At 38.6% G+C, this 25,535-nt stretch overlaps 2 protein-coding genes across 3 annotated transcripts; both read right to left on the bottom strand.

Moving 5' to 3' along the window:
• Positions 1-5,843: 5,843 nt before the first annotated feature.
• tmem79a (transmembrane protein 79a) lies at positions 5,844-15,861 on the bottom strand. 2 transcript variants are annotated; one of them, XM_038279339.1, is made up of 5 exons: positions 15,787-15,861; positions 14,153-14,972; positions 12,903-13,097; positions 12,607-12,829; positions 5,844-6,331 (listed from the first exon to the last, which is right to left on the bottom strand). In XM_038279339.1, exons 2-5 carry the CDS (start codon positions 14,841-14,843, stop codon positions 6,139-6,141), a joined length of 1,302 nt encoding a protein of 433 aa, XP_038135267.1. In that variant the 5' UTR covers positions 14,844-14,972; positions 15,787-15,861; the 3' UTR covers positions 5,844-6,138. The 2 variants fall into 2 exon arrangements, with proteins under 2 accessions (XP_038135267.1, XP_038135268.1); XM_038279340.1 differs by having other exon boundaries at positions 15,692-15,809.
• Positions 15,862-18,361: 2,500 nt separating this feature from the next.
• LOC119779630 (chromosomal protein D1-like) lies at positions 18,362-24,200 on the bottom strand. Its single transcript, XM_038279338.1, has 2 exons — positions 24,049-24,200; positions 18,362-22,380 (listed from the first exon to the last, which is right to left on the bottom strand). The coding sequence occupies exon 2, from the start codon at positions 22,331-22,333 to the stop codon at positions 20,912-20,914; it is 1,422 nt and encodes a 473-aa protein (XP_038135266.1). The 5' UTR covers positions 22,334-22,380; positions 24,049-24,200; the 3' UTR covers positions 18,362-20,911.
• Between the last annotated feature and the right edge of the window lie 1,335 nt (positions 24,201-25,535).

Raw genomic sequence — 25,535 nt, 5'->3', positions numbered from 1 at the left:
CAAGACCCAGCCACCTTCCATCTTCATTGTTTTCACTAATGGAAGGAGGTTCAAGCTTACAGACATATATGTATATATATGATCCCGTTTATTCTTCTTTAGCAGAGATCAGTCATCCTGATCTCAGAAAAATAGCCCCACAGCATGATGCTTCCACCCCCATGCTTCACAGTAGGCATGGTGTTTTTGGGCAGCTCAGCATTCTTCTTCTTCCAGCCTTAATCAGCCACAGGATGCCGTTTCTCTTCTGGATCATCCATATGCTCTCTAGCAGATTACAGACGGACCTGAAGCCGGGACACAGCAGGAACTGCAGGATCTGAGTCCTGCTTGATGTGGTGTGGTACTGATGGTAGCTTCTGTTGCTTTGGTCCCAGCTCTCTCCAGGTCATCCATCGGGTTTCACTGTGCAGATGTGGGACTTTTGGCCCACCCTTTTAATTATTTTGATCCCAAGGGATAATATGTTACTTGAGGTGCTAGATTAAGGGAGATTATCAATGGTCTTTTTATCCAATTGCTCCCACTGTTGATTTATTCCCACCGACCCACCTACCTTTTTTAGATTCGCTCTTCTCAGCCCGGTGTAGAGCTACACCTTTGTTCCTTTAGCAGTTTTTTGGTCTTGGTTATGGTTGGGTTTGGAGTCTTAAGGATCGACCCAAATGCCCCAAACCGGTAAGGATGGCAGAAGTGTGTCAGCAATCAGTGCAGTCAGCAGAAGCCGGATTAAGCCCAAAAGAACCTTCTGACATTCCTAGCTGCTGCAAGGAGCTATATGATTGCTAGAGTTTAAAAAAAAACAATCATTATTTCTTTATGTTAGATTTTTTAATGTTTTGTATCTTTATGTTTTGTAAAGGAGCGTTCCATCTGTTCACTACATTTGGGTAACTTTAGTTTTTGTATTCAAATTGACCACCGCAGGATTTATTTGATAACGTCCATAAGGCTGAGGGCTGTCCGGATTATTATTATTATTTTTTTTTTTTATGGTGTTCTTACTGTTCACCCTATCAAAAGTGAAGGGATAGGAGCTACAGTTTGAGGTATTCTGATTGAGCCTCACTGTTTGAGGCTGTGGACAGGTGACTTTTATACAGATAACAAGCTCAACCAGGTTCCATTATTACAGCTAACGAGTGGAGGATAGAAGAGCTTCTTAAAGAAGTCTGTCAGTGGAAAACATCGTGCTTGTTTATACTTACTTTTCACCATAAACAAGTTGTTTTTAATCCTACAATGCGATTTATTTCTTCTCTCATATTTAAAGTGAACCCATGATATAACAGCTCTCATCATCATCAGTAGCTGACACTGTAGCTAACTGGGTCATGATGAAGCGACTCATTCATAGTTCACCAGCAACATGTGCTAAACTCATCCTGCAGCTCCAATCTAAACTAGAATATCAAACACCTGAAATAAATATATGTAGGTACATCTTAAAAATAAAAGTGCAATATTCGGTGAAACTCGTTTTTATATAAACAATACACAGGGTGATATATTCCGGTCTTTTATTATTGTAATGATGATTAAGTCCTACAGATTAAACAAAAGTTAGTGAGTCAGAAAATAATACTGTAAAACAAAAGGTATTTATTTGAAATAATATGGTGTCACAACTTAATCCACTGCTGCCATGTTGTTTTCAGAGTTACTGCCTGAACAAACGTATTTATGTTCAGTTTTAATTGTATTTGTTATCTAGGGGGAAAACCCTTAATTGCCTAAGTTTGCGTTTACCAAATTAGCAGAAAATCAACAGTTTTGCGCTCCTTTCTAATGGAAATGCAGCTGCTGTCAGTAGTGTCTTTTCTGGTCTAAGAAAAGCAGCTAAACTGTTGCTTTGCATCCAAAGTCCTGTTTTCAGATTAAAGTAATTTATGTATTTCACTTTGTAATTCAGGTTTCAGGGTCTGGAGAGAGAGAAGAGGCCATTATCATCTGCTGGTGTAGGTCAACTGGGTTCTCTGAAGTCCTTTGATTGATTCAGTTCTGGTCTTTATTGGTCAGTCTGATGACCTGAAGGCAGCTATCAAAAACAATGTGGACCTCCATTACTTCTACACGGGGCCGCAGGCTGATCGCCTCCATCCACGGTGAATACGGTTCACTAGCCTGACATTTATGCTTAAAACAAGATTTTCTGAGACGCACACTTTTCTTACATTTTCTTACAATAAAAAAAAAAGCCTCAAATATGTCACTATTTATAATGAATATGTGAAATAACAGTTTCACTTCCTGAGATGAATAAGAAGTATTACCCTTTTATACAGTATTTAACTTTTTTTCAGCTGTAGCTGTAATCCATAAATCTTCCCATAGCCCCACATCTCTTCCTCTTTAGATGGTTTTGGTCATTTTGATCTTTACTTTCAAAGATGTTCCTTTTTTTTCAAAATAAAGTCAAATCCTGAATAGCTAACTAAATCCTTATTACGGTAAATATATCTCTGTGGTTTTGTTACGAAACAGCAGGATGATCAGCCTTCCGTTCATAAGCTGCACAGAGGAAAACCGCTATGTTAGTTTTACAGGTGAGTTTAAAGAAACCTTTTATTCCCAAACAGAGCGCCGTTAAAATGGGAAATGATTGACTGTCCATCCATTAATCTGTCCATTCCTCCATTGGTTGATCAATCGTTCCGTTCATTTCATCACATCTATCCTTTCATTTGTTTATCCATCCATTATTCTTTCCAAATAGAAAGATCTGCCATAAATTAATAGTTTTGACTGTGTATATTGGCAGTGAGTTTAAAACACTGAAAAAAGAACAGCCTGGACATTTTTTTAATGTATAGTTGTTGAACAGTAGCAATATTTTACCTTTTTTAAAATCAGATATTTGCTTGAATTTACCTAAAGCAATAAAACTTTCTGATTACAATCACCAAAACAGTTTCCAGCCAAACAAGTTCAGACTACTAGATCTCAGCATCCTGGTCATTGAACCTTGAATAAAGGATTTAAAACAAAATATAAACTAATTTCAAACCCGACTGTACAAAATTTAGATGCAGTGTTAATGTTTCAACTATCCTTATAACAAACAACTTTTCTCATTGTAAAAGATATTAGAGATGTTTAATAAGCTTTAACAACTTTTCGTACTTTTTATTTCATATGGAAGCTCAAAATAAAAAAACTTTACTCATACACCTAAAGGAATAAATAGTTTTTGTCCAAATTTAGAGGATCTGTTATTTGTGTTGGCTTCGGAGTGTTTTACCTCTGCAAGTCAGACCAGAACAGAAGCTTAAAGATTTTAACATCATGAGCTTCTAGATTGTTGGTTTTAGTGGTAATAAATGTTCTGCAATTAATCCTCAAAATTGGTGGGAAAAATAAGATTATAGGATTTGAACCAGCAGCTTTTTGAAGACGCTAAACTTTGTTAAAGAGTGAATATATTTAACCTTTTAAGGTTTTTAAACATCCCACAGACCAGTAACACTGAAGTGTTAATGGTTGAATAAGGAAGGCAGCACATATTGAGAGCTTCCGTTTAACAGTTGTTGTTTTTTTTAAACATGTATATATTATCCAACTGAAGCAGTTCAGGTTATTAAATTGCTGCTCAGGTTGTGACATGTCTAGATACACTATATTGCCAAAAGTATTTGCTCACCTGCCTTGACTCACATATGAGCTTAAGTGGCATCCCGTTCCTAATCCATAGGGTTCAATATGACGTCGGTCCACCCTTTGCAGCTAGAACAGCTTCAACTCTTCTGGGAAGGCTGTCCACAAGGTTTAGGAGTGTGTTTATGGGAATTTTTGACCATTCTTCCAGAAGCGCATTTGTGAGGTTGCACACTGATGTTGGACGAGAAGGCCTGGCTCTCAGTCTCCGCTCTAATTCATCCCAAAGGTGTTCTATCGGGTTGAGGTCAGGACTCTGTGCAGGCCAGTCAAGTTCATCCACACCAGACTCTGTCATCCATGTCTTTATGGACCTTGCTTTGTGCACTGGTGCACAGTCATGTTGGAAGAGGAAGGGGCCAGCTCCAAACTGTTCCCACAAAGTTGGGAGCATGGAATTGTCCAAAATGTCTTGGTATGCTGAAGCATTCAGAGTTCCTTTCACTGGAACTAAGGGGCCAAGCCCAGCTCCTGAAAAACAACCCCACACCATAATCCCCCCTCCAACAAACTTTACACTTGGCACAATGCAGTCAGACAAGTAACGTTCTCCTGGCAACCGCCAAACCCAGACCCGTCCATCAGATTGCCAGATGGAGAAGCGCGATTCGTCACTCCAGAGAACGCGTCTCCACTGCTCTAGAGTCCAGTGGCGGCGTGCTTTACACCACCGCATCCGACGCTTTGCATTGCACTTGGTGATGTATGGCTTGGATGCAGCTGCTCGACCATGGAAACCCATTCCATGAAGCTCTCTGCGCACTGTTCTTGAGCTAATCTGAAGGCCACATGAAGTTTGGAGGTCTGTAGTGATTGACTCTGCAGAAAGTTGGCGACCTCTTCGCACTATGCGCGTCAGCATCCGCTGACCCCGCTCCGTCAGTTTACGTGGCCTACCACTTCGTGGCTGAGTTGCTGTCGTTCCCAAACACTTCCATTTTCTTATAATACAGCTGACAGTTGACTGTGGAATATTTAGGAGCGAGGAAATTTCACGACTGGATTTGTTGCACAGGTGGCATCCTATCACAGTTCCACGCTGGAATTCACTGAGCTCCTGAGAGCGACCCATTCTTTCACAAATGTTTGTAAAAACAGTCTGCATGCCTAGGTGCTTGAATTTATACACCTGTGGCCATGGAAGTGATTGGAACACCTGATTCCAATAATTTGGATGGGTGAGCAAATACTTTTGGCAATATAGTGTATGTGTAAGCGTGCAGGTGGTTATACTGTACGCACGCACAACCCCAGTGAAGGGAAAATACACCAAGTTCCTTTTAATTCCAATTTACACTGATTTTTTTTCTGTTTAATAACAGTAAATAAGTCAAGGGTTTTTTGTTTTTTTAAGGCATATAAAACCATTGTACTTTGTATTGTATCTTGTATTTTAATAATATGCCAAGATCTTCTGAAGCCAAATCAAAGGTCTCGGTCTTAAAGCTAGTTTAAATGGATAAACGAAACTAAACCAAAACAGCCCAACAGGTTTGAGCTCCTCCCTCCGACGGCTGGAGGAGGAATGATAGAAATCTCTTTACACAAGCTTTAAGTTTTCTCCTTCCAGTGTTTGTGTGTCGTTTGATGTGTGGGACAGGTTGCTATGGTAACATGCCCCACGTTCTCCCCTGAACTCTGATCTATTTAACATCAACTCCCTCTGCAGGAAACAGACCATCAATAACGGCTAACAGTCATTCAGTCTTTTATTTTTTTATAAAGCTTTATTGGATTGCATGTTTGAATTAAGCTTTTTTCAAATTTCCTTGACATCATTCAAGAGAGAAAAAAAAAGGGATTCTCCAGAATAGCACAGCAGCAGCTTATGTTGCTGTAAATAAAGAGGAACTTCAACCAAAAACAAAACGAAGACAATTATAACTTTCAAGGTTTTCAAGAACAGCAGTGCGCAAAACGAAATAAAAAATATATTTGAAAGAAAAAATATAAAGTAAAAAATAATTATAAAACACATTTATTGTTTGATTTTTTGAGCTCTTAGGAGTCAAGTTGAAAATATTTTAATTTTCTTGATTTTTTTTAACCAAAGTTTTATTTATTTGCATTAGTTCAAAAACAGACAACTGTCGATTATCTTTATATTCATCGGATTACCACTGTTTTCTAAGAAAACCAAAGTAAATGCATGAATAAAATAGAAAACATTATTATTAACATTATTTTACCAAAATCAGTAGTTTAACTATATAAGGTCCTTGTGTTGAACAGAAGCTCCTGTTGACAGGAGTCATTAGTGTTTATTTATCCAACCTGAGCTGATTTGTTTTCTGTTCCATTTCTTGTAAACATGCACCTCAACTGCGCACAGTTTTACTGAAAAGACCTTAGTGTCTCCACAAATCTTAACAATTACAACATAATAAACTAACAGTGAGATCCGCCTGAGTGACTCGTGTTTCCTGAGGGTTACTCAAGTTGCTGTAGCTTCTTCTCTCACCCCGTTTTGGATCTCAGCTCTTTCTAAAACCACCAGCGGAGCCTGGGTGGCGGAGGCGTCGCGGGCGGCGCCACATCGAAGACCGAGCCCTGTCCGACAGACGCGCACACGAAGTAGAGGTTGGCGCCCAGCATCACCAGTATGGGGAAGAAGGAGAAGCCGAAGCCAAAGCCCCTGATGCTGCTTTCCAGAGAGAGGCAGAGCCAGTAGATGAGCCTGCAGAGCAGAGGGAGGCATGAGCCTCACGTCAGGAACAGGAACGATCAGCAGGATCTCTGGGCTTTATTCAGGAACACCGAAAAACTTAAATAAGAGAGGTGGTGCTGCACTTTTAAAAATCAGGCTTTCAGCTCAATTACTTCTTTGAAAGCAGTGTTGTTTCTTTTTGTATTTCATCCTCATAAATAACTGGATGGCTTAAAAAAAAAAATAATAATAATAATAATTAACATAAAAGCAAATAAGCCATTAACAGTTTTGCAACATAAACAAGCTTGATTATCAAGTAAAACATAACCTCTTTAGACAAGCAGGATCTGATTAATAACTCCTTAACAAGCAAACCCCTCCAGACTATCAACGGTTAACGACAAGAAAGTTACATAAGGAAACGAGGAGCTGGAAAAAAAAATTCCGATGATGACTCACTGATTAGTTTGGGAGATAAAAGCAACACATGAACTCTGCCAAGACAAAGCTGCGTTTGTCACTGATAAGGAGCCATTTGTCTATTAAGACCATCCAAAGTACAAGACAACACCAGAAGTAATATCATTTGGTTTAAAGTGAGCTGACTACATTCGTGGTCTACATAAACAACTTCAGTTATTTGGTTCTCCTAACCTGGTATGACACCCTGTAGGTTTTACTTTGAATGAATTTATATTAGAAAAACTCCTGGGGTCTGTTTCAGGAAGCAGGTTTAACAAACTCAGATTCAAATCTGCAACTCTAAATTGATCTAACCTAAAGTCAGGAACTCTTGAGTTTTCGGTTACGCAATGGCTGCTATGAATTAGTCCAATAAACTGTAAATAGGTCCATTTAGAGTTAAACGCGTGCGTAACAAGCATGAAAAGCCATTATCAGTGGAGCCCGGTTTTCACGGGTTACCATGACAACAGTAAGTGCCTATTTCACCCCACTGGAACCAGAGAATTTAATGCAGAAATTAAAAAAAGGAGAATGTGTTTAACAGAGAAAGAAACAGCGCTACAGCTGCAAAGGAGAGGAAGATGGTGAAGAAGATTGTTGCTCAAGTTAATGCAAAAGTTTATATGAAGTGGGAAGACCGTTTTTATATTTATTAAAAGCACTCTTCTCTCTGTTGTTCCGTTTGTAGATCACTAAAATAAGATTCCTCCTGATCAAAATCACAATCCTGCACTGAACTGTAATAACATATTTTCTAAATTACATTTTTGCAGGAGAAACTGAATTTCAGAAAATAAAAAACAAAATTATGCTAGAAAGAATTTAGTTTTATATACCTAGGAACTTTTATGCAATATAATTGTATTAAAATTTTTTTAACACTAAATTAACTCAAGAAGGCTTTATCTTATGTTTTTGTAAGTCATCATGAAATCCTTTGTGCTTCATGTTTTGTATGTTTATTTACCAAGGATGTAAACAAATAACTGTTTATTAGATATAAATTTGTTCCTCCAATTAATGTCAGTTTAAAGGGAATTTCTTTCAGTGTTGCAATATTACCGTCATCCACTAGAAGATGCTGTTCATTCTTATGCTGCGTTCCCACCAAAGGTGTTAGGAGCGTCAAAAAACATGCAAACGCAGAAACTTGGATGCTGGGTCAGACGCTGGATCATCTGCTCCGTTTTGTAGCTTAAAGATAGAGAGCAGCTTAGCTTCATTTACTTTATTAGTTTTTCTGTATGCTGTACTACCCTCATTAAATTTAGGCATATTGAACTCATCGATGGGCTACAAATTCTGTCGGGGATATCTACCTTTGCACGACACCGGCAGTTTGTGGGTGATTTCCCGCTGCCCTTTGTAGCGGCTGGAAGTGAATATAAAGTTTTTAAGGTTAGTGGTAAAAAACGCAACTACCAGAATATACAATCGAATATTTTTTGATCGACAGCTTTTAACATTTCTAGTTAATTTTGGCATTTATAAACATTTTCAACATTGTTCTGAGGCTGGCAACCCGTGGCTCCGGATCTGTGGATCTTTAGCCTGAGAGAAAAAGTGTGATTACAGAACTTCTGGATAAATTAGACGAGCGCAAAGATAGATTTAAGAAGTGGATTGCATCTTCAAACTCCACTACTGCTGCTAGTTTGGTTGCAAGGATGGAAAAGCGTCCACAGATCAAACAGGTAGCGCTCTGATGCAGGTATGTGAACTTTCTTCCATCTTTCCCCAAATCCTCAAAATATAAATCACACCAAGGAATGCTGGTGACAGAGGATGTGGGATTTCAGGGTTAGAGAGCTCTGCTCTGATGGATGTCAGTTCCTGCTTGGTTCCTTATGACTCAATCAACTCCTCCCAACAGAAACACATCCACCATAGAAAGAATTCTTTATTGTTTTTCTATAATTTCATCAGTGCAACAAAACCTAAACTGCATAGTGAAGAGTGGTGAAGCGGCGCGCGGTGAGAGTGTTCACTGCTCGTCCGTCACCTCATGCTGCTATGTGACATTTGCTCCAGGATAAACATTTAATCATGAATGCTTATTATATATTTAAGCCCACATAGTCCTTTTCTATAGAGGGATAATACACTTAGGGCCGGATCTATCAAAGGTTTGCGTGTATAAAAACGTGAGCTATTTCACTGCGCACGCTAAAAAATTTACAAACTGATCTATCAACAGCGTGCTAAAAGGATTTGGTCTTTAAAACGTGCTAAATAGCGCCTCTTATCCATTTAGTACTTTTTCTGCAATGAATATGCAGTATGGGGCGTTTACACGCAAAAGTGCGTCTTGTGGGAGGAGAACATGTAAATATATTAATTTAGCACTCGCAAAGAGATTTATCAAACCTGAAAGCAATTTTGCTAACGCTATCTGACTCTATATTTAACACGTTTCAAAAGAAGGTGCAAAAGGTCTGTATGCGTAATTGCGCACACATGGCAGCGGTTATTGTCGCAAGAAGGAGACATCGAAATGAAGCAAGGAGACGCAGAGAACGCATTTTTTCACTCCGTGTAAATATTTTTTGAATGAACGAGGAAACGATCATCAAAACATATCGTATATCCAGCATTGCCATTTTGGAGCTGTTGGGGGAACTCCGAATGGATTTGGAGCCAGCCACAAGGAGGACCCACGCAATACCAGATATCACAAAATTCCTTGCAACATTGCACTTTTTTGCATTTGGGTCATTCCAGCGTACGGTTGCAGCGAGAGCTGGGATCTCCCAATCTCGTTTTTTCAGAAGTGCTGTCCGACGGGCTCGGGGTTCTCCCCCTGCGCCTGTGGAGCAACGTGCCAAATGCTGCGGGGATCTCATCCACACTCACAGGCCAATACAAAACACCTGTTTTTTTTTTTTTTTTTTTTTTACTGCAGCACATACCACCTTAGGGAATAAAGGTTGCCAATTTATATATATATATATATATATATATTTTATTTTAGTTATTTTTTTTTTTTTTTTGTTGGGGGTCACTGTAAGATTTAAATTTCTTAATGCACTAGTAGTTTGTACAGACTACAAACTACTTTGCCACAAACCACAAAACGCGCAAAACCATCATTTAAATAGGGCGTCTCCGACAGTTTTGCACCTGCCACCAGTTACGCAATCACTCTTGTTAAATCACCCGCAAACCATGGTTCAGCCCCTCGCGCAAAATTCCAGTTTGCGAGCGCAAATTACTGCACGCAAAATTGGATCTTGATAAATCCGGCCCTTAGAGCCTGTGTTGCCATAAGAGGCTGATAGAGGAGTTTTACATTTTTGCACCTCCAGACAAATTTATTTTTTCCTTTTTTGGTCCAATATGGCTCTTTGTGCAGTTTGGGTTGCCGACCCCTGCCATAGTACATAAAAAAATGTTTTAGTGCAGCAATAATGATCAGAGCTCACTCCCTGTTCCTTCTACACAATCCATTCTTCTGGCTATTTTCTAACCTTTGGAGTATAACTCCCGTCATGTTTATTAATTTTCCATATGCAGAATCTCTGCAGAGGCAATGACAGCTTGCAGGTAGTGTATCCCTGCCTAAAAAAAAATGAATCAGCTTTTCTGATTAGTTGACTATCTGGCATCCAGCGCCAAAAGTTCAATTTACCAAAAAACTCCAGCGGCAAACGCTCAGATAATCCGACATTCGGGTGCAGGAATGCAGGAATGCTCGAACGCGCCGCTCCTAACGCTCGGACAGTCCGGTGGACTTCTCGACTGCGCCCCCCGTATACTTTGTATGTAAACCTGACGCTTTGACGCCCTGAATGCGCCTGGTGTGAACACAGCATTAAGCGGAGCCTCGTGTATTTGCATGAGAAGTAACTCAGGAGCAAAGTGATGCTAAAATTTGAAGGGATGCAAAGTCTACAATTATTTACGCTGTGGATGCGGGATTAACCTAATGTAGTTCTGTTTGCAAATAAAAAGACTCGGTAAATACCTTATCCTGTATTTTAATGATAGTTTTTACATCTCTGCACACTGGAAATCACATGTTGCACATATTTTATCTTTTTTTTATTCAGTAGGTCACTAGGTTCCTGTTTAGTTATCTTCTAAATATGTCTAGTTTAATAATGTGTAAGAGATGATTTTTGTTTGTTCATTCAATCGGTATTTAACACAGCTGGTACAAGACATTTTAAAACATAATGATGTACTCATTTTTTTATTTCTTAATTCAGCATATTGAAAATATATATATATATATTTAGCCCTTCAGGTTTTCCTTTCCCTAGCCTTTGTCAGGGTTCCTACAGCATAAGGCAAGTTGAATTCAAGACCTTTTAAGACTTTTTAGTGCCACTTAAAATAAAAATTGAAGACCAACTGTACAATAAACACAAAAAAACAAATTTACCCCAAATGTTTATTTTAACATAAACCATTACTTTCCTACCCAGTAGATGTGTTTCAAATTTTTGAAAAACTTTCCATATGGGAAGAAAACTAAAAACACACAAATAACAGATATATATGTAACTAGTGTTGCGCCGATGCCATTTTTTGGCCCAGATACCGGCTGTGCAGTATTGGCCGATACCGATACCATCTGTTTGAAATTGATGTGTGTGTTTATATATATATATATATATATATATATATATATATATATATATATATATATATATATATATATATATATAAATATGAAGAACTGCATACTACTTGGATGTAAAATAATTGCCATCATGGCTTTGTAAAGCTGCTGCCTACCTTTGTGAAGCAGGAAAAAGACGAATACAAAGTGAATCCAGTAGAACTTTTTATTGCCTGCCTGGAATGGGTGACAGTAGTTGAATAAACTTTTGGCTCTCAAAATGGTATCGGTGCCCTAGTTGTTTTTACTCGCCGATACTGATACCACCATTTTAGTGCAGGATCTGTGCCCCGCCCGATGCTGGTATCGTTGCAACACTATTTGTAACAACTTTTTTTGTTTCCTTCTCAATCCCTCTACTTTCATTGTCGCCATACAGCCAAACATTATCCGGAGATTTGGTTCTACTGGCGCTGTTTTGAGTTTCAAGCTTCACAGACGTGTCTCCACTGCCTTGATTCGCATCGTGCTTCATCTACATTCCCTGGCAGTGGTTTTAGCCGTGCAGAAAACTCTTGGATAGATTGCTTATTTTTTATTTAATTTAAACTTCCCCATGTTGTCCAGATAAAAAAGTTAGTGGCACATCACCCATAGGTCCGGCTGCAACATTGTTTTTACTGGTTCCACTATCGGGAGGGAACCAATAACAGTTACAGCGAACGGTTTGGTAAATGTAAGAAAAATATTGTCAATTATTTTAATGCTCGATATAGATTACAAAAATAAAATTCTATTTATGATGAGGTAACTATTTTAAGACCTATGAAAACCTGATTTAAGACATTTTAATACCAATTAAGGCCTTGATTTTATATTGAAGAATTCAATGCCAATGGATCTGCAGGAACCCTGCTTTGTACAAAACTAAAAACCATCTAGGGAAAGGCTTTGCAAAACATTTAACTTAACATTTTTCTCTATATAAACTACCTACTAATCCACATTAAATGTACAGGTAAAAATATTAGCAAGAAACTGTCACCCTTTTCGGTTTACAGTGTTGCTGATTTTACTTAAGTGATAATGGCTTTTATCCAAGCATATAACTAAAACAGAGTAAAAACTATTAGAATCTAATATTTAAAAAATATAGATTTCCATGAAGTGTTATAAAGTTTTCACAGCAGATGTATAAAACCTAAAGCTTGGTTTCAGTGAAACAATAGTTTGTTTTTATAAATTACAGGATGCAGATAAAAATCACACCTACCTGCCGAAAACAAATATGATGCTGAGCAGAGGCACCAGCTTAACCAAGTCCTGGCTGATGTAGGTTCCCATGACAGCAAGCTGCAGGAAGTAGAAAAGGAAGAGAGACAGCGACTCGTTGACGTAGTGCCAGTGAACCATCACTTCCTTGTTCACCAGGTTGCCCTGATAGAGGGGCTTCAGAGCGCTGAAGCGCAGCCGTGCAATTCCCTGGACCATCACACCTGCACAGACACACCTGCCCTTCAATACAGGATATCAGAGCAAGATTCACTAGACGCATCAGGGATGTCTTACCAAGGATGATTGGGATGATGGCAAAAAAGGAGCAGCGGAGCGTGTATAGGACTCTGAGGGGGGGACTCTCCAGATGTGGGTAGTCAAAAGGAAGCAGGGCATATCCAGCCCATACCAGCAGGGGGAAGAGGAGCGCTCCAGCCACCGTGGATAAAACCAGCCCTAGCTTCTCACTGCAAACACCCCCGCACACATCTGAGGAACAGAAGCACACCCAGTAATCATTAAAGAAAGAAATTCAACATAAGAGAAAAAAAAAGGCTTAATCAGCTATAAATTGTTTGAATAGGTAGGAACCAATGCAGCCTGAGGGACGATTGAAAGGTGAACACCAGCAAGTATGAATAACCTATGGACTAATAAACTGCAACAAGATATTCAGGAAATATTTTTACTTTTCAATATTACACTAAAATTAGATGTACCTCATTAGATGTTGACTGAAAAAAAATACACATTTTGATCTGATCAGGGTTTATACATAAATGAGTAACTGTTATTTAATGCATTGTAATGCTCTTAAAAATAATCTTAATGCCATCAACAAGTACCCATGACTTGTATGTATATGTATATATATATATATATATATATACATACATACAAGGCAAAATCCTTCGTCATCTTCACCATGGCCAGGCTGCAGCCATGTCCCGAGTTCCTCGTTTTCCCGCTACTTTGGTTCAAATTAGCATTTTTTCCCTCATTCTCTAGCCTTCTCTCCACCTCAAGCTTCTTTTCGATTATCAAATTTAATGAATTTTAATGCCAATTAAGGCCTTAATTAAAAAAATTATAATTTAATGACTTTTAATGATTTTTAATGACCCGTGGAAGCCCTGCTGATGGTGCTTTTGGTTAAAAACATGACAGCAACGTGTCCAAGAGAACAAAACACCAAACAAAACAAAAAGAAAAGGTGCAGATAAATAATCTGCTAATGTTGGCTGGCCGATATTTATTCTGATTATTTATTAAGCATGATAGACTGATCCCAGCTAACACAGCCTTCATAAGACAGTGGTTTCTTTTTAGCGCCAGCACATGCTTACCAAGGTGAAGAAATCGCTTAAAGTCACCAACTTACCTCAGTTCTACTAACTTCAAAATCACTGGATTATATAATTTGACTGGAATTGCATCAGGCTTAAAAAAATAAACAGGCCTGAAAGCAGTAAAAAGTGTCAAACTAATACACCTTTTATTGTTAGTCTTGATGACTGTGGTATTAGATTGTGTCAGCCACTCACAGTACTCGTCCGGTTGATCTTCCCACTCAGAGCTGAACTGTGCAGCAGGGTCATACTCCATCGGCACCTGCCTCTCCACCACCTGCTCCCCGAGGTCCCGGTTCTCCTCCGGCTGCTCCTTGGCATTTGGACACACAATCATGACATGTGGGGTGAAACCCATAGAAGGTTTCTCTGAAATCCATACTGTATCCGCTTCCTCCTCATCGTCCTCATGCTCATCGTCTGCGAGTGAACCGTCCTCTTTGCTGTGCCTCTGCAGCTCAATCTCGTCGTCCCTCCACCTTTCACCCTCAGGCATGCTCTCTCTCCACTTGTTCCTACCATCAACCTCCTCTTGGCTTCGCTCCTCTGAGAGATCCTGACTCTCCCCCTGACTGATCCCAGTGTCCCTCTCCTCAGACCCAAATAGATCTTCTTTCTGTTCCAACTGCAGCTTCTTGTTTAAATCTCCAGGATACGGTAAAGTGGTCGCCTCAAAATGTGCTGATTTTGCCATTTCCTCCTCCTCCTCCTCTTCGTCTTCATCATCTTCTTCTTCTTCATCTGTAGTCTCGGTTCTCTCCCCTTCAGTGGTGTCACTGTCTTGTGGCTTTTGACCTTCGGCTGTTTTTGGTTTTTCATTTGAATCATCAGGTTTTGAAACCTCTAAATCATTCAAACGACCCACTGTGCCTCCTTGGTCAGCCATTGTGAAAGTCCAATTTGATTTATTTCTTAAGAGTCAGTATCCAGCAACAATAACAACAGCCTTGCTGTTTCTAATGACTCCTTCTGTCTAAAGAAGCCATTTTCAGATTCAGCAATCCTAGAAAAGTTCCTGCAAAGAAAAGAACAACAAGCTGATTGAGCCTAACAATGCAGCCAAAGTTCAATGTTTGACATGGGTGTGTTGCTCTACATGGCGGATCCTGCCCTTAACACAGGACAATCCCGTTTATACAGCAGGTTTCAGTCTCTGCAGCTTTGATTTAAGACCCCGAGAACTTATCTCTAAAGGAGATTTAGAAAAGTCATTAGAAAATAAAGAATGACAAAGAAAAATGTGAGAAACTATAGAAATCAAAACGAGCAACCTCCTTTTCCATTACTGAATAAAGCAAAAATAAATAAATAATTAAATAACACACTGCAAGGTTAAATGCAAACAAAACAAAAAAATTACTTTTTGGTAATAATTTGACTTCAATATTATCGAATCATTTGGAGTTAATATCAATATATCAGTTTCATTCCCAAGATTCAGTCTTTTAATTTATTTTTTAATAATAATTAGTAACAAATATTCAATGTAAACATCTATTTAAAGCCTGAAACTATAAAATAGGTTCTATTTAACTCCATGGGTGGTAAAATTAATGGTTGCACTTCATAAATATGTTAAAAATCTTGTTTAAGACTATTTATAGTAGTAATATGTGTTTCACTTCTTGTTTACCATTTGTATTGACGCCAAGCTTTTGGCTTAAAGCAAGTTACTCAGAAAAGACGACTTTCAGCAACAAGTAACTAAATATCAAACATAATTAGAGCAGCTACCTGGTTTTAGTCTGTTCACATCGCTAAAAACTTCGTTAAACTTTGTTTACGTGTGTTTGTTCGTGTCTTAATCTAAACTTTAAGCTAAAACGTACCTGTCAGGTGAGAAAATGCGGCTTTCATCGAAGAGCGGTTAATGTGAAGAGGTATCACTCTGTAGGATATCCTGCGTTCCGAAAACGTCATCACGTAATGACGCGACGTTCAGTTGAAAAAAATGATAAAAATGATTATTAAAACTATGAAAATTGAAAATAAAAGACAGGATTTACTGAAAACAACAAAACGAGAAATACAGTTAGTGGAAATCTTACTGCTCATACTATTTAAAATAATGTGTTTCTGAAAAAAAAATCTTTGTAGATTGTAATCTTAAAAATAGTATTTATCATCACAGGAAATGAACTGTGACATGTAGGTCCCTATTTTATTTTTTAATCACAGAAGTCTGTGTTCTTCTTAAAATAATCCCCGATTTAAACTATTATAAGAAAGCTAAAATGCCCTCCACAATTATGATACCAAAGAAAATTCATACAATTCATTGATTTTTATTTCTCTTTTGTTTTAAATGTTTCCTATTTTGGTGGAATAACTATAAAACATGATATAAGTACTCATATAATTACACATACATGCAGATTTAGTTTTGATTTAACGAGTTTCTTGGGATTTTAATTGCTAATCCAGAGCTTCTTTTATTCCCTGGTATAAAATATGGGGTGACAAAGAGGCTAATTTCTCATAGTCAGAATACAATGTGAGAAAAACAAAATAACATGAATTCTTTCTTTTAAAGCGAATAGGTGTAGACAGAAGTTGAGAAATGGCAGCAGGAAAATAATTACATAAACCCGATCAGAGCAATAAATAAACAGCTGGATGTCTGATAAACTAAACCACCTAATTGACTTTATTTCAAAATAAATGACTCCTTCATGTCCTATATGTGCCACTTACCTCAGCATTTTTATGGTTAACTCTATTCTTTAGAAAAGCTTAGTTACCCTCTGGGTACGTTAAAATGCTCCTTGGTCAAAGATCTAATTTCTCCACTTCAGAACGATCCTGTTCAGGTAGTTTGAGCACCTGGCATGCGGGCCTCCTAGATGTGTTTCTGCAGATTTTCCAGGCATGTTCTCACCCTGAGGACACTTTAATGAGGACTACAGACATTCTGGCTATATTTTATTTCACAACACTCAAGAGTCTAATCAGATGGACTGGATGAGATTCAGAGTGAAGGATAAAGGGAGATGAGAGGATGTTTAAAATGCTGCTCACCTGGCTGCCATCCACACTGATTTTCCTGTTGTTTAAATGTCCTTCACTTGCCTTGGGTTTTATTGCTCAGTTGTTGAGCAGGAGAGACACAAAGCTTCTCCTCTATTAATCTTTTCTCATTCTGCTAAAATGAATCCAGTACTGCTCCATATATGTTTCTATCAACTTCAACTAACTTTCCTCTATGTGCTGGAGAAAAACAGCATGATACTGCCACCACTCTGCCTTTATGTTGTGGAATTCTCTTTTAGGTACATTGGGGTAGAGGCAGCTGATTCAAAATTAATGCAACACTTCAGTTTTATTAATAAGATATTTAAAAAAGGAGCTTCAATGACTTTTACCAAAATCACCCAAATGTAGTTTCTTTTTGAGCAGAGCAGCTTCTTTGAGATGGTTGTAGCAGCTAGAATACCTTATTGAATTACAAACAGGACTTATTTTGGCTTTCTTCTTGCAGCTCTTCAATGAAAAAACAAAACAAAAGATCAGTGTTTATCTTTGTTATTTTACATTTCAAGGTAGATTTTACAGGAACCAAATGTTTTATGTTCAAACCACTTATACCACAGATTTTCCAGGAAATTATGTTGGTTTTATATCACAGTACAACAAATATTTAAATTACCATCAATTTAAAACATTCATGCACAAGAAAACCCTGCAAATATTAAAACTGACAAGTAACCAAGGAAAGAAGTGATAGCAAGGTACAAGGAGAGGGGAGCAGAAGCTCAGGGGGAAGTTAACAAGGCCAGAGATAGCAGAGGAAAAAAGAAAATAAATTTAGAGATGGCAGGAAAGAAAGCGAGAAAGACAAGAAACTGAAAAAGGCCACGAGAAATTAGGGACACCAGGAAAGAGAATGAAGGTAACAAGAGAATCTAAGTAAAAAGACTGAAGGCCTAAAAAGCTAAGAGGTTCACAGTGAGTGTAAAAATAGGGACAGAAACACACAACATAGACGGTGGGGCATTAAATACTATGGAAACAGAAAAAAAGACCTTATTTTTTATTCGTTTTCCAGACAAAAAGTAAATAAAAATCCAGGATTTGTAGAAACTATGTGAACCTACTGGTTGAAATCTCTAAAATTCTTTGAACAATGTAAATATTTCAAAAAAGCACTTACCGGTATCTGTTTTTTTAAAGTGCATTTTAGCCCAAACCTTTAATTTCAATGTGTAGTGATTCATCTGTCTAGGACACAATCTCTGTCTCATCAGAGGTACAGAGTCCATGGTGAAATCACAAACAGGACTAGTGGGTGTGGAGCTACCAGCAGGCTAATGACACAGGATATGTGTCACCCGCACTGCTCCACAATTATATAGCTGAGGAGTGTTTATATATTCTAAAAATATAAACATAAGAAACAGTAGGAAATAAAATGGCAACATGGACACTTTATTGAAATACAAACAGATTTTCACAAATCACTCTGGAAAAATTCAAATATTCAGCCTTACAAATCCTAATTCCCTCTTAGATTCACAATATCAGTAATAATGTACAACAGACAAAATACCCCAAAACACACATACTGGTTGGTGAAATATGTTAGTCTGAGCTCCAAAAGGACTAAATTATGTAAAAACAAACTAAAAAGAACAATAGAAAGTGAAGCAATAACAGCTACACGCCTAACATTTAAAGACAAAAAACAGTTAACACAGTAGAGTAGATATAAAGGAGAGGAACTCTTCCTTTGTACAGCAGGAAAATGAGATGTGATATTCTGACTGCTGGAGGAATCTACGAACGGACAGTCGGTTAAAATAAAGTACATTCAAAGCTTTGGCACTGAGGCGAAGCAAGAAACCAGGGAATAGTGGACATTTGCATTAAAACAATTGAAAAACTTCATTTCAAAAGTAGCTAAATTAAAGCAAAGCATTTAAATGACATAAATATTAGGAGAAAATAAGGTAAAATTTGGTGTTTTAAAACAATTCTTTAATTTTTCATTTTGAGGTCTTTTTAAAAGTGAATCCTTTGTGGGTTCAATAAATAAAAATCATTTTGGCTACTTTAAAAATGATAGAAGCACACAAAGAAGTATATTCCAAAAGGAAAACCCAAAACATTTAAATAAAATGACGTTTATACCGGGTATTTACTGGGTGGCGCAGCTAGTAGCGCTCTTGCCTTGCAGCAAGAAGGTTCTGGGTTTGACTCCGGGCCTGGGGTCTTTCTTCAGTCATTCTTCTTGTAAATTTAAAGTTTAAAAGAACAAACTGTGTATTATACCTCTACTAATACAACAGTTTTGTTAACACAGTGCATTATGAAACATCTTTTAAGAATTTAAGACATCTGGTCCATTTATTACACAAAACACTTTAGCTTACAATAGAAGGGCAATTGGTCATAAATTTAATATAAATCAATATTTTTTTCTTTACAAAAAAATAATAAAAAAAGAAATACTGCATTTAAAAATACAGGATATTTTTCCTGATTTTCTTTCCCCACATTAGCTCTGTCAGCTCAACACAAATCTAGATCTAGAAGCCAGAGGTCAGTGATCTTATTGTCAAAAACACAGAAATTGTTTATTTTATTCTTAGTTAGTGCTTCAAAGATAAAAAGTATGGGTGCATCAATAATTTTTTGTACTCTGGTGATTATAACTTAATTCAGACAAAAGTTTGAGACAAACTGGAGATGATCTTCCTTCATGTCTGCATCAGTTTCTTTCCTTTTGTGTTACAGTCCTTGTAAAAGAAAAAGGGGAAAAAAAATCTGAATCTACAAAAAAAAGTTTAATTTGTCTTGTTTTATTCTTTGTAACAAAGAGAAAAATAGGCATAAAAATCAGACAACAAAAATTGGCAAAAGTAGATCAGGCAACAACAACAACAACAAAAACATCCAAACAGGTGCCTCATTATAAAACCTAGACAAATCTGTCTACACTTGCTTACCACACTTACCTTTTCACACTTAGTTAACCTGAATAACTTTCAAAAAGCAAATAAAAACCAGTACAGATAACCACTGTGGGGAGAAAGTGGCAGCGCTGCTGGCCATCTAGCCTAGTGAACTGACAGAAGGTGAAACATGTCATCTATGAGTCAACAGTAATGACTGACGCCAATGTTTTGGTCAGACTGAGGCCGTTTCTCAATGTGTGTACTTGTACGTTCTCATGTGCTCGTGAAACGTCATCAGCCTCAGACCTAGCGTTGTTTCAATTCACAAGAACACAAGACCGAGAACAGACACAGACCCTGGATGTTGTTCTCGCCCCTCCCTCTTTACAGAGTACGTATCAGAGCAGAGTCGTCCGTTCTCGAGATTCCCAGCTGTCCCAGCATGCACTGCGGCAGCAGCAGCTTCAAATGGACCGCTCACAGAGCTCAGAGTATTAAAAGTTCACTTTTCTGTTGCCGCTGTTCTATAAATGTTTTAAGATCATTTTAAGGTGAAAAATTATACTTTTAAGAGCCACTATATGGTCCATTTACTGATTTAGTGCGTGATAAAAAAAAAAGTTCCAATGTTGAGAGGAACTTGGCAGCCAGTGGACCTCCGGGGCTAGCCGCTGCCGGGGCTAACTTTAGCCCGTCTGCAGCAGCCTTCTCTTGGCAAAGCCCAGGGTGAAGTACCACTGGCTCTGTTGGCAAATGTTTTGTTTCATTTGGCAAAGTGTTTATTTGATTTTTGTTTATCTGACTGTGTTATTATTCCTCTACTACATGAAAAAAGTAAGAATTTATTATTATCTGGAGACTATTAATAGCAGTTCGACTCCTAACGAGCCGAACGTGTGGTGATGTCACGAGTACGCTTCTGTTCCAATTGATCCATATTTATGCTGCGTGCTCCCATTCTCCCTCCAGACTTTCCTGTGTTCTTGTCAAGAACATACTTGGCGAGAATGAGAGTTGATACTCGCATTCTACTGAATTGAGAAACGGCCTGAGTCTTTTATCAAGCCTCCTCACTAAGTTCAATGCTAACATCCTGAACCAGGACAGTTTCTTCCGTTTCATCCGTGTGCTTCGTGGGTATCGACTCTGCCTCTGTCAGCTCTTGCTCCATTTCCATGCCGACGGCGGGACACTCGCTCTCGGGCTTGGAGTGGTTTGGAAGCACATGGTCGGCATGTGATTCGCCCCCTGCTTTGTTTTTGTTGAGCGAGCCTTTAGGGCGGCCCCTTTTCCGAACGACCCCCTCATCACTCTTTGGGGTTGTCGGAGGGCGGCCCCTTTTCCTCTTTAGTCCATCGACTGGGGCACGTGCAGAGGATGGACTGAGCGCTTTCTTTCGTAAGTGAGCACCTTTCTTGGACTCTGACTTGCGGGGCCTACCGCGGGCCCTTCTAGGTGCCGGTGATGCTTCCTCTGGAGGATCGGCTCTAGGATATTTCCTCGGCCTTCCCAGGGGTTTCCATACTTTAGGCTTCTTCAGCTCCTCTGGTGAGGGTAAAGGATACTTCCGTGGTCTTCCTCTCTTGCCTGGCTGTAACCGCGGTCGACCAGGCTTCCTCCCTTTTACAGGAAGACTGAATATTTTACGAGGCCTTCCCACCTTACCATGCGCTATCAATGAAGACGGCTTCTTATTCAGAGAGCCTTTTGGCCGACCTCTTCCCCTCTTCAATGGCTCAGAGATATACAAGTTTTTCCTTGGTCTCCCTCTTCCTCTCCCAGGTTTCTTTGAAATGGTCTTGGAAGGCCCACTGCTGTACTTCACCACAGGCTTCCTCGGTCGACCTCTCAATGTCTTCACTGATTTCTGAGCTCTGTAGGCTTCTGCATCCCAATCGCTATATTCCCGTTCCATCCTTGATTTTTTATTGCGAGCTCCTTTAGGTCGGCCTCTTTTCCGAGGTGTAACTGGGCTACATTCATCTTCCTCACCGCTTGTTAAGCTTTCAGACTTGCGCTTTACCGATCCTTTTGGACGGCCTCTTTTTGGAGCATCTGAGCTGCCGTTTGGTATGCCTTCAGCAACAGGTTTCTTAACAGAGTCTGATTTTCTTGGCCGTCCTCGTTTCTTTGGGGAGAGTTCTGTTTCAACCGTTTCTTCACTACTAGTTTGCTTCTTGGACCCTTTTGGTCTTCCTCTGCGCTTGTGAATTGTAATAGAGCTCTCAGTGAGCTCTTCCCCAGACTCCTGCTGCTCTGTCGCTTTTGTTTTAAATACTTTTTGGCCTTCTCTTCCCCTCTGTGACGGGCTGTCTGAATCATCCTGGATCAGCTCTGCAGCAGAGGCATTTTTTTGTTTGGAACTCCGTGGCCTGCCCCTTCCCCTTTTGACTGGACCTTTTTGGATGACGTCGCCGTCAGCCTCCCCTTTGGAAACTGGCTCCTCTTGTTCCACCTCAGCCATTATTGCTTCTTCCTCCATGCCGCTTCCTTCAGCTCAGCCCTCCTTGGTCAGTATCCTTCTGTTCACTGACACAAAAGGTTAAAGTTAAAACCCCAGCAATAAGTAGTTAATGCTTTTATGTAGTGATTTAATGTTTATTCCACATATTCAGGGTTCTGAAAATGTTATTTTCATATTTCCACATTTTAATATAACTGTATGTTTTCACTAAAATGTAACTGTTGCCTAGCTTGGCTTTTATAACATGCTTCTACTAAGCCAATAAAGAAACTGGTGATGCTGGCTTTACATTTAGCATCCTGGTGAAAGACCTTTATTGAAAGACCCGTTTTTATTTTTTAATTGGAAGATTCTAAACTTTTATGGCCAAATGTTTTTAGAGTGCATGAGATTGTGGACATATGAGCACAAATAATGTTGGTCAGAAAATGAAAAACAGAAATATGAAATAAATTAAATGAATTAAATAAAATATGGAAAATGCATATTTTTAAATCTTGGTAGTTTTTTTTATATTACTTAAAATAATTTTAAAGAAAAGCAAAAAAAAAAAAAACAGTTCTCAATTATGTCTTTAGTTTGATATTCACCTTAAAAGTAACATTTGAACAGTAGAGGGCAGGTTAGTCCCTCACTTTTTTCAAGCTGATATCTCTATAGAATAACATGGTTTACTGTTTTTACTGAATGTTTTGATTATTTTCTAGATTTTCACAATCTACAGTGGTGCCAAAAAGTATTTAGTCAGCCTCTGATTGTGCAAGTTCTCCTACTAAGAATAATGAGAGAGGTCTGTAAGTTTCATCAAAAAAGAAATATTATTTACAATAATATTTCTTTTTGACTCAGGCTATCAGTTATTTAAATCTACCCAAATATATGTGACAGGTCAGTTTACTGGAAATAAAATAATATACATATTTTTGTGAAGTTTTAATGTACCTTAGTGAACATCTTATGTCCTCTAGGTCTGAGTAAATAAGGACAGGGGTGTTTATACCACTTCATATTTTGTTAATTATCAGTACATATTAGGAAAACTAATACATACTTTAATATTAAATATTTTTAATTTAAATGACATTTATTATTTAAATAAAATCTTGTAAATAATTATTTAAGGTACTTTGTTGTTACTTAGTTTAACACATATATTACTATATAAAGACATAACAGTTGCCCCGCCTATAATAGCTCAATTGCAGTTTATTATTCCCTCATTGCGTTTCCCCCTTCTACCAAAACGAGCAAAAGGCGCCCTCTACCGGCAGAATGCTAATATTAAGGTGGACCTCCATTTGTAAAGCAAACTGTAACTAGGAAGTTCGGGTTGCTTATCAAAGGGCTCGGTGTATTTCCTGGTTTACAATCTAATAACGGCGGGAAAGTCCACAGGCTTCCAAATCAATACAATGAATTCAACAACAGCAGGAAAGATGTTTCCATTTTCAGTATGCATACGAACAAATAGGAATATCTGCAACATGCACAGAAAATCATAAATGTGTCTTTTAAATATTTTTATTTTATTTTAAAATATGTCTGTAATAAAAGCGTTGACTACAGATTAGATTGTTTTCCGGGTATTAGCTAGCGCCAAAACCCGTCTGCTGTAGATAAAGATGTAAAGACGCAACAAGGCTGCAAACCACAGGGTGCATATATCACGTGAAACACGAAACTAGTTAGACTTTAATTTATTTTTTCTCTAAATATATATTCAACGGACATACCGTGAACTGAAGGTGCTCGTTATTTGTTGCTGTGATGGCTGTTCCCGCTGGTCCGTTGTATTTTAGATTCTGAAGGAAACAAATGCGCTACATCTTTAGTTCCTGATCGAGAGCCGCTTTGAATACGGGAAGAAGATGGCTCATAGCGCCCTACTTTATATGAACAAAACGACATAAAATAAGGATTACAGTGGCAAAATTACAAAGAAACTACAGGTTAAGATCAAAACACCCTAAAACAAAATACCCTTTTCTATAATATGTATATAATATGTATATGGATTTCCTTAATTTTTCACTATGATTAGATTCAGAATCAGAATATTATACTTGTACACAGGTATCAGTCAGAGGAACAGTAAAGCACACACATACATTCACATATATATATATATATATATATATATATATATATATATATATATATATATATATATATATATATATATATATATATATATATATATACACTATATTGCCAAAAGTATTTGCTCACCCATCCAAATTATTGGAATCAGGTGTTCCAATCACTTCCATGGCCACAGGTGTATAAATTCAAGCACCTAGGCATGCAGACTGTTTTTACAAACATTTGTGAAAGAATGGGTCGCTCTCAGGAGCTCAGTGAATTCCAGCGTGGAACTGTGATAGGATGCCACCTGTGCAACAAATCCAGTCGTGAAATTTCCTCGCTCCTAAATATTCCACAGTCAACTGTCAGCTGTATTATAAGAAAATGGAAGTGTTTGGGAACGACAGCAACTCAGCCACGAAGTGGTAGGCCACGTAAACTGACGGAGCGGGGTCAGCGGATGCTGACGCGCATAGTGCGAAGAGGTCGCCAACTTTCTGCAGAGTCAATCACTACAGACCTCCAAACTTCATGTGGCCTTCAGATTAGCTCAAGAACAGTGCGCAGAGAGCTTCATGGAATGGGTTTCCATGGTCGAGCAGCTGCATCCAAGCCATACATCACCAAGTGCAATGCAAAGCGTCGGATGCGGTGGTGTAAAGCACGCCGCCACTGGACTCTAGAGCAGTGGAGACGCGTTCTCTGGAGTGACGAATCGCGCTTCTCCATCTGGCAATCTGATGGACGGGTCTGGGTTTGGCGGTTGCCAGGAGAACGGTACTTGTCTGACTGCATTGTGCCAAGTGTAAAGTTTGGTGGAGGGGGGATTATGGTGTGGGGTTGTTTTTCAGGAGCTGGGCTTGGCCCCTTAGTTCCAGTGAAAGGAACTCTGAATGCTTCAGCATACCAAGACATTTTGGACAATTCCATGCTCCCAACTTTGTGGGAACAGTTTGGAGCTGGCCCCTTCCTCTTCCAACATGACTGTGCACCAGTGCACAAAGCAAGGTCCATAAAGACATGGATGACAGAGTCTGGTGTGGATGAACTTGACTGGCCTGCACAGAGTCCTGACCTCAACCCGATAGAACACCTTTGGGATGAATTAGAGCGGAGACTGAGAGCCAGGCCTTCT

The sequence above is a fragment of the Cyprinodon tularosa genome, unplaced genomic scaffold (genome assembly GCF_016077235.1).
Source record: "Cyprinodon tularosa strain WSP-4 unplaced genomic scaffold, ASM1607723v1 ctg15, whole genome shotgun sequence".
In the NCBI taxonomy this organism is placed as follows: Eukaryota; Metazoa; Chordata; class Actinopteri; order Cyprinodontiformes; family Cyprinodontidae; genus Cyprinodon; species Cyprinodon tularosa.
This window is presented reverse-complemented; position numbering and strand designations above follow the sequence as displayed.

Bases quoted from the DNA above. Each gene is read 5' to 3' on its own strand.
- tmem79a (XM_038279339.1), bottom strand. From the start codon at position 14,843: ATGGCTGACCAAGGAGGCACAGTGGGTCGTTTGAATGATTTAGAGGTT. The intron at 13,098-14,152 runs GTGAGTGGCTGA...TCTGTTCCTCAG, and splicing joins AGATCAACCGGACGAGTACT to ATGTGTGCGGGGGTGTTTGC. The intron at 6,332-12,606 runs GTAGGTGTGATT...TCTGCTCTGCAG, and splicing joins ATCATATTTGTTTTCGGCAG to GCTCATCTACTGGCTCTGCC.
- LOC119779630 (XM_038279338.1), bottom strand. From the start codon at position 22,333: ATGGAGGAAGAAGCAATAATGGCTGAGGTGGAACAAGAGGAGCCAGTT.